The following is a 19,632-nucleotide window of genomic DNA, read 5'->3' as shown; positions in this document are numbered from 1 at the left end:
GTCTTCAGACGTTTAATATAATTTATTACTGTATAAATTTAAAATCAACTTTTAATTTGAACGCAATAGGCGTTCGTTTGAAATTTCGTTGAAATCATTGGAATTTCTAATTCATTGCCCGTTAAATTTTTGTCAGATAGACACATAGGTGAACGTTTTGAAATGTCCCGCGAGGCTGGTCTTTTTCTTGGACTGCGTGATTTATCACCGCATAAATTCAAAATTGCCTTCCAATTTGCATTCCATTTGTTGCAAATCGTTTGAATCTTTAACTCATTTTTAATTTTCTACGCCGAAAAAACGTTAACACTTTGACAGTCGCACATTTCGGCGTAGATCTTATCGTCAATCACCGCGGCGCTTTCCACTCAGTCTATTATTGTATAATTATGTTAAATTTTTTGAGAAATCACATTGATCATCATTATCATCGTTATTGAATCTCTATCGTATTATCTTAATTTATTTTGTACATTTATGCGTTATGTAAATTTGTTTATTTATTTCCTGATTGTCCCGTACAGTTACCGAGATCGGGATTATGATCATTCGTTGATCATTCACTGTCGTTGGATCGTTAAACTCGCAATAGAACGCTATCAACTACAGGAATCGTTTGTCTCGCGAGTAAGTGCCGATTAAATTAAAAAGAAAAAAGCAACTGAAGTCACGTAAACATGATGGCGGCCGACAACAGATTGTAGAGTGAAATCACGTTTACGTGACAGCGGTCGTCAATTTGTTAAGAAATATTTTTAACATGCCAGAAACGAAAACGCTCGATTATGTAGCGCACAGAAGTAGACAAAAGAAAAGAGAACAGCGACAAGCTACATCAAATGACAGTTAATGAACCTGGTGGCATGTAAAATGTGATCGATTAACCTTAGTTTCGATTAAAAAAAAAAAAAAGAGAGAAGCTTGATCGATCGAGCACGAACCAATGATCCATCAAAATCGATCCGTCGTAACTTTGTCGGGGTCAGGTGTAAGTTCGATATAAGCTGATTCCACGACTAATTCAGTCAATTAAGCCTGCGGTGGAGCATGTATTGACGATAAATGCTCGGTAAGCATACGTACAGTGGTGCACACCTGGATTTTCATAAGCATCGATAAGAATTCCGTAAAGCGAAAATATGATCTACGATGGCGCGGTCGTCCCTCTCCCTTGCCTTCTCTTTTTTCCTATAATTTACCCCTACCATAACGCGTCTTTGTTCTTTTCCTCTCCTCTTTCTCTTCTTTTTTTCTTTTACTTTACACTCAGAACTTCTTCTCTCTTTTCTCGAGTAATTGGATATCGCAACGACCGGGTCCTTAACGATCTTGGATACAATAACCCGATGAGGTCACGTCCTGTTTTAGGTTTCCAATTATACTCGAAAGCTGCGATGCAAGATTTTAGCGCTTCGTCTCCCTTAATATCAATCATATTTAACGCTAACCGTAAACAATATCGGGTATGCATGAAAATATACTAAACATTGAAAATGGGAAATTATTGTACGTTGGCAGTGTTCGTTGGATGTCGTTACGGTTCGGAAATCATTAGATCGACCCGAGCTTTCGGCCGATATTCGATTTAACAGGATTGTAACTACAGACCTCAGGAACCAGCCGTATTAGTTACCATTATCGAAATGACCAGCTAGGATGACAGCCATTAAAAGCACGAACCAGCTGCTTCCCTTCGTAAGGTTCCCCCATGGTAGAAGACCCTATGGTGCATCACGCATTATAATTAACCATATATATGTATGCCGTGTTCTGTCACCCCCCATGTTCATAGCACGTCAAAGATAAGTAAATGCTCCGACACGCACCTACACAGGGTCTACCAAAAAAATCGTGCGGTAATCGTCATTCTTCTTCCGTTTGATCGTCTTTTGTCTTATTTTTTCATGATGCACAATACGATTAGTAATAATTTAGACGGGTTTATTCATATTTTACGCGTAGGAATTATAGCTTATTTTTATTAAAATTGTAAATTCTACTTGGCAACTTTTGTGATCATTATTTTGTGCCACCCTGTATGGGTGCATCGCGGCGAACCGTCATGGTTAGAATCCAGGTGAATGTTACAAAATGTTCGTTACAAAATAGCATTCGTATTCCTCAGCTGCCTAATTTTCGATGATTCCATTTGACTCTCGTGCGTTGAATACTCAACAATTACATACGATCAACGGACGTTTCATTTAGAATTCTAATTTAATTACGAGGAAGGGGATAAATGAATACACACAGCGGAAATGTACGAAAACACGATCATTTATTATTTAATTTTCCTTAAATGACTAGATGACTAGAGTTTTTTATATTTTTAATTACTCAGATATAAGTAGGACTTCAGTATCTCGGAAGACGAGATCAAACAGCATGGAGTTTTCACTCTTTCATATTGTTATTCTTTGGAGGCGCTGCATTGTTGATTCATCGAAGAATCAACCGAATCAGGCTTTCGATGGCTCACTCTGCGATCGATTTAAAGAACGTTTGTCATTACAGACGTCATTATATCTCCATTAACAATAATCTCGTGTTTTGACTACGACGAAAGAATTTTTCTATCTCGTCTAAGTCAAAACATCTACCATAGCGAGCTCATCCAAACCTCCATATATATCACCCAACGAATTATTTACAGAAATAACATGCTTAACAATTGGCAATTAATACTAACGAGGACAACATCAACGAGCAGTTAATTTACAATGACGACGGTATCAGGGAAGAGCGATGACAAATAAATATACAGGATCCGCGATGCTCTCGTCACGATGAAGTAGCTGCAATTAAATACAAGCTCGGTTTCTCAGTTTTGTGCCGCCTTTTTCGATGATTTCATCGTCTTCGACGTCTTCGACGCTTCGTTTTGTTGCTTCGAAGCATCTACCGATGAAGCAAGAGGCTTCTTATTCACCTCGCATACCTTCCGAGCTCGCCAATAATCTGCAATAAGCAAAATGGGTCAAGTTATAGATTAGTATGCACATTTTGCGATTAATTGAAATTTAAAGTACGATACACATGTTGCTCGATGCATAATAAATTTAGGAATTAACTCGTTTGTAGTTTCGCTAGTCTAGTCAGTAGTTTACCGTAAAGAGAAAGAAGAATGAGAAATTTGAAATGAAAACCGTTGCCATATCTTTGTTCGAAGATAAGTCGTAAGGTTTCGTCGAAGAGTAGAACGACACACTTGTAAAGCTGGAGGGTTCAGTTTATTGCGACGCAGTTTAACGTAGTATGGGGAACACACCACGCGAGAAGCACGAAAATTTCCACAACAAAAGCCACGGACGAACAAAACGTCTTGTGGACACCCTATTTTTGATCAGGTAGTCACCTGAGCACCCTTGCTGTTTCCTATTTTTTACTCAATCTCTTGTCTTTTCTTTTCCCAGCAGGTACGATTTCGCGTTAATGGTGTCACGCTGACTTCTTTGTATTCTTCCTTTGTAATATTTTTCTTTTTTAACAAAATTGAGCAACAATCAGGATTGAGGAAACGAAAATCGATTGAACTTAGGAACCTACTTAGCGAGCTTGATTTTATCCGATAATTGAAATTGAAAATAGTAAAATAGTAAACTAACAGTTGAGTAAACTAAAAACGAGACGATTTATCAAAGATATCGATTCAATCTTAAAATGAAGACACTTAATTCCGAGAATCGAGAATTGAGATCGAAAGTAGCAATTGCAGTCAGAGAATTGAAAGATCAAATAGGTTAGACTTGAAACTATTATCAACGATATCGACGATCTCAAAATTAAGAAACGTAATTTTACTCGATGATTGAGAAAGATAGTAATTGGGAAAACGAGTATCAAGTAACATAATAGCGGGACGATTATTATCAACGACATTAACAGTGTACAAACTAAGAGACTTGATTCTATGCGATAATGACAAGTGCAAGAGATGGAGTAAATCGAAGGAGCGGCCATGTGTCGAGGACATCACGATCCTTTCTCTCGTCCTCCCTTTTCGCACTGGTTTGCCATATGGCGTGCGAAACCAAGCTTCCTTAACTAACGTCCTCTAGTTCCTCTCCTCTGGCTTGAATTCCGTCGAGAATTTCGTCTGTCAACATCTGTTTCCTCGCCTATCCAATCTACAAAATATCCTACAACTGCGTATTTTCGCGGAGGGAAACGTCTATCTGTCCATATGTTCCGAGCAAGATTTGGGAACAAAGATCGGGATTACCTTTGTGCGTGGATCCTCGATGTACACCCTCCTTCCTTCTCGAGAGTTTCTCAATCGAACGAAGAATTTCCACCCGAGGATTTCAAAAGGAGGTCAGTTTCCTTTGGATTCTCTAAAGAACATACCTAAATCTCCCTTCTCTTTATTCGAAACGCGTCACAATTCTCGGAGATCATAGACGATGCTTAAAGTTTTTGATTGGTTGATCCGCACGTATATCACAGGAGAAAGAAGGAAAGAAGTAAGGGAGTATCTTAACCTGCGTTGCTGCTCTTTATAGTCGTAACGAGAAACGGATGGATAAAGGAAATGCAAATGCGATCGTAAGGAGCCGGGTATTGCGACAGGTGGTATACGACCTTCGAAAGGTCCCGTTGGTATCGCGTGTTCGCGGGTCTGATTTAATCGTGGGAAAAGACGCCGAAGTCGTCGCAGCGGTGTAGCGGAGGTTAACAGGTGTTAGTGGGAAAGGGTTTGTTGTAGTGTTTCGCTCCGTTGACTTTTCACGGTTCTCCTCGTATACTTTGGGTCAAAGAATAATACAGCGACTTGTTATCACGCACGATGGTACTTCTGTAAAATATCCAACATGTAAATACTTCGTGTTCGTATCAATCGGTTAAGAATATCGGGTAAGAATGTATATCTCGTTTATAAAAGCTACTGTGAATAGAGAATTAGTCGAGCAAATAAAGTTAACCAAGTAATTAAAGTAACAGTATTAGTGACGAATGGTCGCACGCGAAATATGCACTTGGCCGACATTGCATGATATCCATTGTGCAGCGAGCGACCGTTGACGTACATGGTAAAACTACTCCAAGGTGCGCTTAGGTCCAAAGAATCCAAGGAATGCGATCGTAAGTTCGTCTTACTCCTTGAAAACTGGAGCCCTTCGATGAGTCAGAGGACCCTTCAGGTATTTCGTCCGCCTTCAAACATGCGTGACTCATCGGCGTGATTCATTCGACAACCTATGAGAACACTTTCTAGACCTTCTATCCGCTTGCACATCGCTTTCTTATTTATAACGATTCGTCATTCCAACTTTTGCGTCAGTTGTTAGCAATGCAGTCGGGAAACGTGTTCCATCGACCAATTGAACCGCAACGCGGATTAACCGAGCAAAGATTGTGGCGAACGAGACGGTACGCGTCTCTGATGTACGAAAAGATGCACGAGCTATATGTTAATAGGGAGGCGGTATCGTGCATGCGCGCGAGCACACATGTATATACGTGTATGTGTGTATGTAAGAGAGAAAGAAAAGATTCAGAGGGCCAACTACGCTGGTGGGTTTGTAATTCTGGAAAGCGATAGTGGTTAGCCGACAGGGTCGAAAGTTTCTGGATAGTCGCGTAAAACCAGAAGCTTGGGAGGATCAGAAGATGGAGGGAGAGAGAAGGCGGAAGAGACGCGGAGCGAGGCTAGACTAAGAAAACAGGTCGGAGCCACGCGACCGGCCTGCGCTTGCGCTTCTACCTTCCCTTTCCTCGCCAAACGCTGTCGCTTTCCCGCCAAAAATCTACGATGCTCTTACCACCGTGCTAACAAGTTTATCAAATTCATTTCCATTTCGTGGATATCCCATCAGATATATCACGTTATACACGTTTCTCATACAAAATGTTATTTCAGATTCATTATTCTACTCCACTTCAAAACTTATAATTACTGAATTACTTGGTGAACTAATTGACATTAAAAACAACGAGATTCTCTCTATATGATCAGTTCTAAACGAACTTTTTCTTGGTTTCTGTCAGAAATATTGAAAAAAAGGATACTTTCAGTTAGGACTTGTTACCATTTATAGAAAACTTATAAAACTGCATGAAATTTTCAGGTAATGCTGAGTCACGCTCGATGCATCACGTACTACCAAGAAACCATTTACTTCGTTATCCGAGCGAAGAAAATTGTCGAAAAATCTGTACTCACCGTGCATGCTGGTTTGTCTGGAGTACGGATTGCTCCGTTTTTTCGGCGATTGTTCGTACTTGTCGTTGTGTTTCCTCTGGTAGTTGTTCTCCTTGTCTTCGGATCGCGGATCGACGCCCCATCGTTTCGCGAATTTGCTTCTCTCCGCATCGAGCGCCTCGTGCAGCATTTCCACGGTTTCCCTTGAATTCGGTTTACCGAACAGGCAACGTGGTACGCGCGAGGCCATCGTAGTACTGGACAACACTGTGAAGTGAACTTCGCGACAAATCGAAGCCACCAGCATCTCGAAGACGTCTTCTGTTTTTATAAATCGGATAATCAACTTGCAAGGAAACACTTTTGTTCTGATCCTCCGCTCTCCGCCTTCAGAAGTTCGAACGTCTTGACGAATTTCCTGTTTTGCAGATAAATTCGAAGGTGTGCAGGTCCGTTTTCTTCGTCTTCATACGCTCAGCGTTCCTCGAAGAATTATTCTTTTTATATTTCGAACAGTTTTCCTCCACTTTTCTGTCAAGTTTTCTCGAAAATTCGTCGCTATCTTTCTTGCAAAGTCACGAGAACCGAACTAAATAAGCAACTTCTAGTCTTCACCGTTCGACGGTCAGACTCGTTCTGGTTGGATCTTCAAGGCAAGGAAGCTTCTTTCGAGCCCACCGTTTGCTGAAGCCACGAGGTCCGGTGCCCTTCCACCGACTTCCAGGATTCAAATCTGATTGGTGCGCCAACGTGGATGCGCAGTAAAAATGGCGCGCATTCACTGTCATTCCATCCTTCTCTTATCAATGTGTCCTCGTCTTTTCCAACTTACCAATCACGCTTTTCTTCTCGTTCCTCCGTCTTCCTCGCACTTTCGTCCCTCGAACCGTCCAACGGATTATGCTAAGCGATTTTGGTCAGAGAAGGGACGAGGCTCGCGCCATGAAGCCTACCTTTTATTTTTTTCTAAGTAGCACGACGTATAGAGCGATCACGATCGCGCGGAATACTCTCCTATACGAGTGTGTGCCGCGGTTCCTCCTCTCTAAATCATTCTCAGCTTTTTATCATCGCGATTCTTCGCGCGTGGAAATAAAAGATATCACATTTATTTAGCCAATTTCTTAGCTTATACTTTTGGCAATGCCAAAAATATAGTTATTTGAACCGATAAGATCGAGAGTTGATAGTTGATAGATTATCTTCGTAGATCAATCGTGTTTTTCGATAATTTACAGCTTGACGAAAAGAAATAGGTTTCGTGATACGAGTAAAAAGTTGCGTCCGAGCTTTACCAATTGTTTGATAATTTATGAATTCGAAGGGTGATTCGACCGATTGTTAAAAATACGTACTATGTATTTTCACGGGAAGCCGAGCGTTCTGCGATGAAAGGAAAAAAAGACGATCGTTCGAAAGCAGGTGGACCAGGCAGAAAAAGAGGGAGAGCCGATGTAGAAACAAGTTTCGTGTTGAAAATTGACCATCGCGTCATTGCGATTATTTTTTCCTTTTCACAGCAATGATTACGATACAACCTGATGTCGATCAAATGCAAATCCTCGATGATCGTCCAATTTTAATTACACCGTTCGCAATTTTTTCCTTGAACGGAATATCTTGTTTTCATACCCGATTCGTAGAATTTTCAAGCTAACATTGTGTCGCTGTACGCAACGCGATAGGGGTTCGAGTTTTGCATGGCGCATTGTGAATGTCAGCAAATTCGTTCAAGGTCGTAATTTCATTTCGATACAAGGCGTTATCCTTGATACCACACTGGATCGGTCGCCTCGAAACACCCTTTCTATTTCGTTTCAACCGTGTATGCAATTAATGCGAATCGTAGGTGAACTAACGAACGTAATGTCGTAATTATGTACATTGTGTACGAATGTGCTTCGTTGTACATATATCACGGTTTCCATGCGATGAGGGTAAATTCGACCGTTACAGAAAACGAGTTGAAAAACACCATACACCGTAGATCATGCGGGCACACAAGCTTACGTGTGTTCGTATACATGTAAAGCGGCTTTGAGTGTGACCAAAGTATGGACAGGTGAACACCGTGACCACGATGGTCAGCCGCCGTAACGATTATTACCGAGGTTTGTGATTGCTTTGAAAGATGTTTTGCGATATTCCCACATTATAACCGAGCAACATCATTAGTGGCTCATGATTGTTCAGTTTTTAGGAAGCTCGTGATAGACGTTATTTATCGCGGACATTATATATGTCATACTTTATAACGAAAATCATTTTGCCTTTTTTATCGCTTACTTCTTTCCCATAGAAAAGCAATAAATCGCATAATACAAACATCATAGGCTTCGAATGCTTTTCAGACTTTACCTCAGTTCCGTTTCTAAGGGCAACCGTCGAGTCCTCGAGGGAATATCAACTTCCTCCTTACTTAAACGCGAGAACATCGATATCCGTGGGGGATTTTCAGTTTGAACGCTCCGCGCTCCCCAACGAGTTCGTTGTTTCCGGTCCCGAGCATACAGACCGGAACACACGGGGAACACGGTGACGTCAGTGCATCGTCGAAAATTAGAGAGAAACCGATCCGCAGGGGTTCTGTGTCAGGATGTAGTTAATACCGGCAACTTTAACTCGAACCCAAGACGATTACAGGGTCGATCATTTTCCATACGCCTGCACACCCTAATAGATAATACGTTTAAACGGTAAGCAATTTGCCGGATTTTTTCGAAACGTTCGGTTCCCAACGAACGAATTTTACGAAAGATTCTTAATTCTCTTTATAATATTAGACATTCAAATTTCGAGGTTATAACGTTGGGATTCGAATTTGAAGAAATAAAGATCAACCGATACTTTTGATAGAACAAGCAATTTGCTGGATTCTTCTGGAACGATCGTTTCTCTGACGAAAGGATCTTACGCACGATCCTCGATTTCGTTCGCACGATTTTGAACGCTCAAATTTCAAGATAGCAACAACGTTGGTGCTCGAGTTTAAAAAATAACGATCAACAGCTGACTCGCGAACGGTCAGAATCGGACAAAGACGTAGGAAGTGCGTGGAAAGAAATCGCGAAGAATGGAATTTGAAAATTCGAGACTCAACCCTTTGGCCGGCGCGGCGCAGTCCGAGCAGCTGGCAGCATATGCTCTGAACGAAAGAAAGGAACAGAACGTCACTTTAGAGGACAGCCCGATCAGCGCTGCTCTTCTTTTTTTCGTAAATTCTCCTTGGTCAAGGCACGTCACCCAACATCATCGGAGTAACGTACATCGGTCGGTATCTTTACAAACATCAAAGGGAACAGCCGCCTAGCATCGTCTAACGTTCGACCAACGATAAGAATCCGACTATTACCAAGCAATCGTTTTGATATTCCAGAAACGTGATCTCTTCCGGAGAGCGAAACTTCTTTTTAAAAAGATCTGTTTCGTGTGTCAGTGAAGATTCTTATCTCCGGAAGCTGCTGGGAAATTTTATCAAGCGTCAGAACAACTTGAGGAAGTACGTAGAAGAGTAGAAAGGAGCGACTGAAGAAGTACAAGGAGGGAAAGAGAGATTGAACAAAGGAGAACGTGTTCGTAATCACCTGTACACTCAGGTACCCTGGAGCGTGCGTAAGAAAACAAAGCTGGCTTTCCACGTGCACGTTTACCACAAGGAAGCCGAAAACAAACAGAATCCTTCGCGTGGCCCTAGTATATAAATGCACCATTACAAAGAAATTCGATATATTTCAACATGTTTGGTCATCTGCTCGCAACGCCACGAGGCGCATGATCCCTCCTGTTACTCCTTGCATCGCGCGTGAAGTTAACACTTTGATTCTTTCCGATTTCTACTGTTGATACTTCAACCGTAATCCTTTCTCGCTACACGTGGTACTGACGGGACACTTTTGAGAAAAATATTCATTTATCTCGTAGTTCTGTTGCTGACGATTCCGTTAAAATCTGCTCTTTCCAGTTGCCAGATGGAAACGTCCCGTTTATGTATCGCGCTTGTCATAGACCAAAAGAATAAATGGCGAAGGGGGTGATGTAGCCAACTGCCGGCATTCAGATGCTCTTAAAATTCTAGAATCTCTACGGTAAGCGTAAACGGCACACGTGAATAGAAGATATTCAACCGTAGATGGTGAGCAGTGACTTGTGACGTTGTGATTTATAGCCAAACGTGGGAAGAAGAGATTCTCTCTATTAAATTCCATTTCTCTAATTACGTCGAGGAAAATATGAAATTACATAAAAATTCTTTAGTTAAGATATTCCATCTTCCATTAAAAAAAAAATCCGGAACAAGCTGAATTCTTTTCATTTCAAGATATTTGCTTCTAATTTCGTAACAGCCTGTACAACGTAACATTACTTAAAGGGTAAAAAGGTCAAATGTTTCCATATATCTTGAAAAATGATAAAATACTAGATAGGAAATTTAACCAAGAGGGACGAAATTCGTCGCAGACGGCAATCGTTAAACAGGTAGATGCGTTCTACGAGGACGATTACGAGTAATTGAGCTAGTTTATCCGTGACAGAAAAATCGTGCATGCAACCGAACCACAGAGGAGGAGGAGGAGGAGGAGGAGGGAGCGTTTAACACAGGATGTTCCTCTCCACCTTGTACCCGTGCGTGCAACGTTGTATTTCGTTCATTTCCCGACATTAACCTTTCGTGCGATCAAGTAAAAGGATAGAGAAAAGAGAAACTACACGATCGCTGGCCTCTGTCCACTGGGAATGTTCCGTGACATTTTGTTCAACGTACATCCGTGCATACTTGGCGAACTATAAACGGTTGATTGAGAGAGGAATTTCAGAGAAAAGGCGTAATTTCAGTTATTTTTTCAAGCTTCATACTCAAGGTGAACAAGAACGTTTTCTCTCTGACGGAAACAGAAGACCATCACGAAACCCGAAGGATTTACCTGGACGAAAAATAACGTAGCTCCTGTCGTATGCAATTAAAAATTAAGGATCAGGTAATATGTTATGGCGAAACGAAACATTCCGCCGTGGAGATCTTTTTTCTCGAGCGAACGAGAACAGCATTAGATACGAACAATAAGGGGAGAAGGCGTGACCGAGAGTTTTTCGAGTCTTTACCGATCCAGCTGCTCGTATATACCTACCTTCACCGTTGCTCTCTCGAAACCACCTCCGCACGATAGTTTCTTCAGATAGAACGAATACCGGCAGATCTCTCGAACAGACGCCCAGGAGGGGGTGGAACAGCTGTTCCGCTTAGAAACAGAACCTTCGCGGTCGAACGAATCGCGTGATACTTTCACCCCGCTCTCCACATTACTTCTTAATAATCCTCGTTTTTACACCCACGATTCCTCGAACGATTCGTCATTTTTTCATGTACGCACTGCATACGCGTTTCATCGGCCTATTTAAAACGTCCTACGCAAATGCAGCTGCCTTTAGCCGACGCCTCGTCACGATTTAAGTATGTGAAATTGAAGGAGGCGCGAGTTAACATTTGTTGGGTGTTTCGTTCCAAAAGTCATCGTGTCTGGTGGACTAGTTTTTAAACGGTTGTGGTTACGTTAGCGGTTAGAGCTCGTGGGTGGATGAAAGAAGGGGAGGAAAAAAAAAAAGGAAAGAAGCCGGGCCAGGAAACGCAGGATTGCCAGATGCCGAGGGTAATTAAATCGCCGTAAACAGGAGCAGAACCTTTCACGTTGCTTGACGGATGGCAGCCCTCGAGGCAGCTACCATCTTCGAAAACCAGGTCCTGCACGTCATCCAGCGTGCGAATAAGGGAAGTAAGTCGTGCCCGTTAACTGTACACTGAATGCGAATTTTGTCCCTCGCATTTTTGCTGATATCATTTAAAAACTCGTTTTTCCGTAAATAAGTCTTTAAAGGGCATTCATAAATTTTTTACGCATCGGAGGTATAACGGATTTGGCGGTCTTTAAATATTACGTTATAGCCAGATGTTGGTGGCAATTAAATCGTTGACCGAACATCCGTCGATCTGGTATTAGATGAGTTCTCGTGTTTCTTCGGTCCAACAGGAAGCAGGAAGGACACGTCCGTTCGACGGAAGAAAAGACGATACATCAAGGACCGCTCATCGATACAAAGAAATCGAATCCTCGGAAGTTTGACTAGATTCGCCTTTTTTGGTCAAATAATCCATTTCCTTTCACTGTAACGGACAGTAATTTATTTCATCATCGCGCGATTGTACGAATATAAGTCGTTGAATGTTAAACGATGGCGATGATTATCTTTAACTCTTTCACCGCTCATTGTTACATAAGATGTAAAGAGAAGATGCCTTATCTGAAATATTTGGATAGATATTTAGCTCTTGGTTAATATGCACTTTTCCTATTGCAGATTTAAGCCAGGAGATACATATATAACTCTATTCGTGTGTTATCGCAACGATTATACTGCTCAACGTAGTAACTGCACAAATATGTAAAACACTTACCTTTAAATAATAGTAAACATTTTGCGTCTCAATTTAGTGGGAAATTGCGGTAAAGTATTTATTTGATAGTTTCTCGGGTTACGGTGTTAAAAGGCTAGTACGAAGGACGAGGAAAATGATTTAAAAGTGAAAAACATATAATTGGAAACAGTAAGCGCGATCGAATCTCCGAGAGACCTGGGAACAAAGTTCCCGCCAATTTCTTAAAGTGTGCTCGAGGCAGTGTAACGGCCGCCGGTCCGAGATGCTTCGAAAGTGGCAGGTGCAACTCGAGCCAAACTTCATTAAACACAATCGCATCTGCGCCCTCATACTTCCAAAACGTCTTGTGGCCGATGCTGCTCTTCGAGACGAAGAAAGAAGAGGAAGAACAGGAAGCCTGTAAAAGCTTCAAAACAGTCGGTTGAAGCGTTTCACCTTTCTTTCCTTACGTCGAACTGCACGCATTATGTCATATAAGACTTTTTCACACGTAACATCGATGGACTTACGAAACGATACGAAAGACAAAGCGATCAATGATAGATCGATTCGATGTATCAGACCTTTCGAAGCATTTGAATTCGAATGATTTTTTGTCAATGAAAACACCCGTTCTGGATGCGGACGTGGAAAAACTAGATGTTAGGTTGTCCGAGATGTTAGGTTGTGGTTCGTGCCGAAAGGGGCCATAGACGAAGAGTAGTTTCGGCTAAAACACAAATCGTTTCTTGGAAGGAAGCTGTAGCCACGTGGCTGATCCTTCAGGCACGCGTGCCTGCTCCTTTTGGCCTTTAAGATTTATTGATATTGGGATGTAGTCTACCGGCATCGAAACGGGATAAGAATTCAAATTAGACCATTATCCACACGGACAAGCTGACTTTTCTTCTCCGCTAGTTACGCAATACATTTAAATATACTTTTAACGAATGCATTTCGAAAAAATATGTTAATGTCTAATTAGCGTTAACACGTGCTTCTTCGATACGTTCCTGTAAATTGTCCGATACGAAAGTATTTACTGATTGTTTAAAATTTTCATTCCAACAAAATTCAACAGATATTTTCTATTTAATTAGAGATTACGATAGATTTGTTCATAATAATTGACGCATGCATTATACTTGTGCACTATGCGCACCGTAATATATCGATACAGTACAATGAAAGGAACACTTGCTAGATTACGAAAGACCTTGGACGAAAAATCATCTCTCCCCCGTTTCTCATGAACTTGCCTGCTTAGGAAAAGGTGCTACTTACATGTTTTCCACAGCTTGCGCAATACATCGTAAAAGAGATCCCAGCTCGAGGAACGAGGCGCATAATAGGGTTTCCAGGTCCTTTAAACTTTAAAGGGAAGATCTTTGAACAGCTGACGCGTTCTAAGGTAACCATGTACACTCATTTGATAAATTTTATACACCTTAAAAAGATTCTTGCACGAGTGGGGTCAAAAAGCGTATTGTCGGATTTCTCGGAAAATTTTAGGAAAGAAGTGAAAAAAATCGCTACGATTTTGCAAAAATATTTGATTGCAATCGTATGATCGTCTTAAACACATAATTAACGAATTGATTGTTCACTGTAGGGATATTTGTATTCCCTGTGTACATTTTCAATTTTGTTTCGAACTTTATTAATATCATACATATTATACATATAAGTGTTCAAATATTTTTATCAACCAAATCTGTTCTATAGGACTCTCCTGATTTATTGGTTCACTGAACAAACGACAGAAAGAAACGAAAAACGGAACAATTATTTCCGAGATTACAGGGAGCCAATAGCCCAAAACCAATTGCTTGGCGTGGGAAAACGGAAATGGTGATCGATATTTCTGCGAGGGTGAAAACTGCTTGAATTGGGTAGGATATCTTTAACGACCTAGACCAATTTTTTTCGAATAGTTGCTTAATTCCCACGGATGTAAAAAAATTCGATCGATGCATACGTAGTTAAAAAGATCGTAAATATTCTCGACGAGCAATTAACGCTGATTATCATGGATTTTATTACAACATCTGTTATATACGATATGATATCCAGGTAGTAAAAGGAGGGTGTGTCCAGAATTTGATATTATTTTACCCAAAATCGCTATGAAATACGATCTTTTTCCGGTCTTATATTTACCAGGGTTTACGTTAAACGACGTATTCTATCACTTATTCATAGATACCCATTTAATTATTTTTTTTTTTTTTTTTTTTAGTATATTGAGAAACATACGAAGGATAAGAAATTCATATTACTACAATTAATTTTGTTTTCGAACGTATAAAATTGTCGTGCAATTTTACTATTTTGCATTCAAATCGATTTTCGGTTCACACGACCGTTCACATGACGTAACGCATATTGAAGTTTGGCAAGTAAACGAGATAATTGGGGTGGGCGTAACCGTGACGGAACGTGAAGGGTGGTCGAAACATCGAATTGTTTCCTAAAGCAGGATAATTAACGAATGTAGTATGCAGTTTCCCAGCGCCATATGTAAACGTGTTGGTACATCATATGGCTCTGTATATATATGTATATTGTGCATACTGCATTTGATCCCATCACTAATGAAAACCTACTGTTTATCGATATTTTGCAATGTCTTGGTAAATTTAAAATCTACTTACTTCTATAATAGATAATAGTTGTACAAATTTTACTCGTGTTTATTATCAAACACCGTATCCTCTTTTTCTCTTGTACATCACGCCTAGATATCCAATTATACCAACGAGGATAATACCTCCGATAATACCACCTACTATGGCTCCAACATTACTGTCAGTTGGCTCATTATGGGCACAGTTCACTGAAAAGATATCTTTAGTATCTTCCTGGCGTTATACAAATATTTAAGAGTAACGATGAATTTCTATTATTGAACCGATGAAATTGACGTTCGTTTTACCTGATCTCGAAGTAATATTCCTCTCCTTATTGAACGCGATCAAAGAAACATTACTGATAGTTATGACGACATCTTGAGCATTCACCGAAGTTTTATCGGAGCATTTGTACACATTGTTTAGAGGAGCGGAGAATATGTCGAGGTTTCCCATTGTGACATTTATATATGAACCGGTAGCTACGAACAAACTAGCATTAACATAACATACTATAATAACGTAAAACTTCTTACTGCACATTTCGAAACCTTACCGTTAGCTTCAGGAAAATTACGTTTATCTAAGCAAATAGACAGGTTTATAGACCGAATGAAATAATTTGATTCGTCGTTCATAAAATTAATCGTAACCTTATTTTCTTCGTATTCGTTCTGGGAATTATCTTCTGAATTCTCGGACCAAATTAAATTCATTATGGAGTTTTTATCCTCGCACGTACCATCTACCTTTATTTTGTTTCCAGTCGGTACTATCAAAGTCTTTTGGTCCGTCTACAGAGTGTACAAGATTAATTTCATACCAAGCATGAGTATTATTTATGTCATTAAAACGAAGCGTGCATCGTGATGAAAATAGTTTAGATTCGAAGGATACGTACTTTAGATGTATTTTTTATCGTGTAAGGTACATTTATAGAAATCAACATATTAGCTGCGATGCAAGATACATTTTCCTTATTTGTCACTACGTAAGAATAGCCTCCTACAGAAGGTATAGGTACATCTCCGCTCGAGTTGGTAGAACACTCTGTCACTAAAAAGACGAAAGCATTTTTATTGTATTTGGAAGAATTTGCAATCTTTTAAGTACAATTTGGTGCGATTAATATTAATTTACCTTTTTTCGAGTTAAGGTATTCTTCGGTGTTGAATGCGATAAATGTAACATTGGTTATGTTTAAGCGGATATCATCGACCTTTACTTCGTGAATAAGACTTGTGCAATTATAAAGTCCGTCAATCCCAGATGCCGAAAACAGACTCTGCGTATTATATGACTCTCCCTGTATAGCTGTTGTTTGATCTAAAATTATTATTACGATGCGTTAATCGTGAAATATGATTACAAAGTATAAGAACGCATGGATTTCGTGATATATAGACTGCGAATTCTTATGTAAATTCATATTTATAAGAATGTAATTAAGAAATTAGAACCTCGATAGAAAATTGTTTTACCTGCCTAATGTCACAGAAAGCACTATATTTTGGATATCTTATATATTTTTTCGTACTACGCGCGTTCTATGCAATTTTGCATTTTCAATTCTCCTATAGAGACATAAAAATCTGCAGTTTAGTGACACGCGAATGATTACTAAACATAGTGGCACAACATACCATCTTTATCATAATACACGGTGGCCGCTACTTGATAAACGTAGAAATTAGTCTCATTTCTACCAATATGAAATGTAATTGTATTCATCGTATTATTTGTGCCTGATTCTGACCAGCTTAGTGTCATTTCAGAAGATTTATTACCGCAATTACCGCTAACAACAGCTGTAGATGGGACGTTTAGTGTTCTATTATTCTGTAAAATGTAGCATATGAGTCGATGTTACTGTAACAGTAGCAGACAAAAAGCATATCACATGTTTTAGAAACTTACTTGCGAATCATCTTTTTTGTACAGTACTGTCGCACCAATCGACATTCTCGCCAAGGTGCAAGGTACACCAGTATCTTTTCGCCGTACAATATACGTGAAGTCGCGTTCATAATATGTATTTCTACAGTCGGTTACTGAAATATTCAGATTTAGTTTTGTAATTGCATGTTACATGGGCGTGTAACCAATTTTTTCATCAATCGCTTGAAGCATCATGCTAGGTTTGTCTCGGCTGATGGTAAAAATATTTTACCTTGTTTCGATGCGAAATCTTGTTGGGCATCGAAAGCGACTAAAAGAACATTGCGTATGGTTACGGTAATTCCTCCTATCGTCGTAAATGTTTTTTCAGGGCAGCTATGGATTCCATTTTTGGCGGATGCGGAGAAGAGATCCTCAAGTGGCGCAAACATCTGAATGAACTCACCTGCGTCTAACGGATTTATCATGTTTTAGCATAAATAATAAAAGAGCAGATATTTTTAATGACGCGATAATTTATACGCATACTCTGAGCACCCTTAAAATGCGTCTTATCTACGAAAATGTCAGCAGTAATCATAGAAACGTGACTGTCTATATCGTCTCTCTCTAAATAAAGTTTAATTGTATTTGTCTTCTCATTTGCAAATGTCGATTCACTTTTCGACACTTCTGGGTTCCAGTTTAACACCATAGTAGAAGTTCCCCTTGAAGAGTTACACGTTCCGGAAACATTAAGTGCGGTTGGAACTTCTATAATCGCAGTATCGTTCTAAAGAAACGTAGTTAATTTATATAAAAGTATTCTAACTTAAGAGATGTTTCATATCTCAATTCTTACTTGCATATTATCCTTTCTGTATGGTATCTTCAATGAAATTGACATTCTTGCTAAAGTACATATGCTGTTTTTATCCCTTGTAACGTAAGGAAACGTTCGACTTTCATCTTTTTCGTCGGAGCATTGTTCTTCTACAAGACGATAAATGTTTATTAGATTTCCCGTTCTTTCATATTCCGATTATTATTATTCTATTATTACTTAATTATTCTATTATTAGGTGCTAACAGAATAACACGTAAGTAATATCTATTAAAAATCGTACAAAGATAACATAGATATAATTTACCTGTGGGCGCAGAAATATTGTCGTCCTTAGGAAATGCGATTAAAGAAACATTTGTTATATCTACTTTTGCGTTACCAACTTTCACTTCCTCTCTTCTTCCGCACTTATAAATTCCATTCGTAACGGATGTAACGAATAAACGACGATCGATATCTGATGTTGCGTTAAACGAATCGCCTAAAGTATACGTTTGTAAAAAAATTATGGAATATAAGATATGGCGTAGAAAGAGGTATTTAGCACTAAATTTTACCCGTTGGATTACTAGAATCAGTTTCCTTTAGGTGTATATCGAGACCGATAGAAAAAAGCGAGAAATTTTCGTGATCGTTGATAAATGTAAATTTAATTGTGTTTTCTTTGTCAGCGTTAGTTTCTTTCCAAATTAGTTTCATTTCTGATATTACAGATGAACAATGACTATCGACTCTAGCGTTGACTGGAACATTTAAGATTTTAGTGGCGTCCTGTAATGAAAATATTAATGCATCATATTGATTTACTCTTAACCATTATACACAATATAAAAAATATTTCATATTTAGATCTCATACCTTCTTATCCTTCGTTGTATACGGGACCGTAACGACAATTGACATATTTATCAAAATACACGGCACTTTTGTATTCGTGTTATGTACGACGTACAAAAAATCCCATTCTGTTGGTTTCGTTTCATTGGCATTCGCCACATTTTTAATTTCTGATCTCGATGCTAATTCTTGTCCATTAATGTTCCGAGAGAACGCTGAAACTTTTTATAAGGTGATACACATTAAACCACTTTTATATACATTTATATACACGTCGTTAGCTTTAAATTTAATAATAAAAATGATTTTTGTATTTAACACTCAACAAATTATAAGCAATTGCGACATTAGATACATTATATGATCTTACTGATAACGATTAAGGTAGATACAAATAATAATCCAAATTGTTGTCGATCCATATTTCTTTCACAATTTCATACTGTCTTATTCGATTCTGATAATTTTAATTACTCGCGACTTTAAATATTCCACAAGATAATTCGATTTTATGGTAAACGGGTTGAAAGTGAAGGAAAACGTATATACTAGTGAATATAAAGGAATCAGCTTATCCCTACTCTTAAACATACATGTATCAACGTTATCGCTTGTTTTCTGATAGACCGAGATAATACATGTTTCATTCGATATTTTCATACGATAATATATTTTTATAATTCATTACAGCGACGTATTATTACTTCAAGGACAATATATAGATCGCATGCTTCTCCCTAATTTTATCTAGAACTTTCATAATGTTTATGTTTCAATTAATTTGACTAATTTCCTCACGCTGCGTCTTATTATATGTAACATTAGTCGATCGATAACTACGACAAAAATTATCTAATTACATAGTTCTCATACCACCGCTACGAAGAAG

The 19,632-nt window shown here is 39.1% G+C and overlaps 2 protein-coding genes across 3 annotated transcripts; both read right to left on the bottom strand.

Moving 5' to 3' along the window:
* Positions 1-2,267: 2,267 nt before the first annotated feature.
* On the bottom strand, positions 2,268-6,760 carry LOC122574086. Its single transcript, XM_043741225.1, has 2 exons — positions 6,164-6,760; positions 2,268-2,958 (listed from the first exon to the last, which is right to left on the bottom strand). Exons 1-2 carry the CDS (start codon positions 6,447-6,449, stop codon positions 2,822-2,824), a joined length of 423 nt encoding a protein of 140 aa, XP_043597160.1. The 5' UTR covers positions 6,450-6,760; the 3' UTR covers positions 2,268-2,821.
* A 7,423-nt stretch (positions 6,761-14,183) lies between these two features.
* LOC122574023 lies at positions 14,184-19,302 on the bottom strand. Of its 2 annotated transcripts, XM_043741089.1 has the most exons (15): positions 19,114-19,302; positions 18,765-18,964; positions 18,464-18,677; positions 18,211-18,387; positions 17,922-18,052; positions 17,609-17,852; positions 17,352-17,531; positions 17,099-17,232; positions 16,825-17,020; positions 16,322-16,507; positions 16,083-16,237; positions 15,738-15,975; positions 15,487-15,663; positions 15,206-15,387; positions 14,184-15,021 (listed from the first exon to the last, which is right to left on the bottom strand). In XM_043741089.1, exons 1-14 carry the CDS (start codon positions 19,163-19,165, stop codon positions 15,251-15,253), a joined length of 2,421 nt encoding a protein of 806 aa, XP_043597024.1. In that variant the 5' UTR covers positions 19,166-19,302; the 3' UTR covers positions 14,184-15,021; positions 15,206-15,250. The 2 variants fall into 2 exon arrangements, with proteins under 2 accessions (XP_043597024.1, XP_043597022.1); XM_043741087.1 differs by having other exon boundaries at positions 14,184-15,387.
* Positions 19,303-19,632: the final 330 nt, after the last annotated feature.

The sequence above is a fragment of the Bombus pyrosoma genome, linkage group LG2 (genome assembly GCF_014825855.1).
Source record: "Bombus pyrosoma isolate SC7728 linkage group LG2, ASM1482585v1, whole genome shotgun sequence".
NCBI classification, from domain to species: domain Eukaryota; kingdom Metazoa; phylum Arthropoda; class Insecta; order Hymenoptera; family Apidae; genus Bombus; species Bombus pyrosoma.
This window is presented reverse-complemented; position numbering and strand designations above follow the sequence as displayed.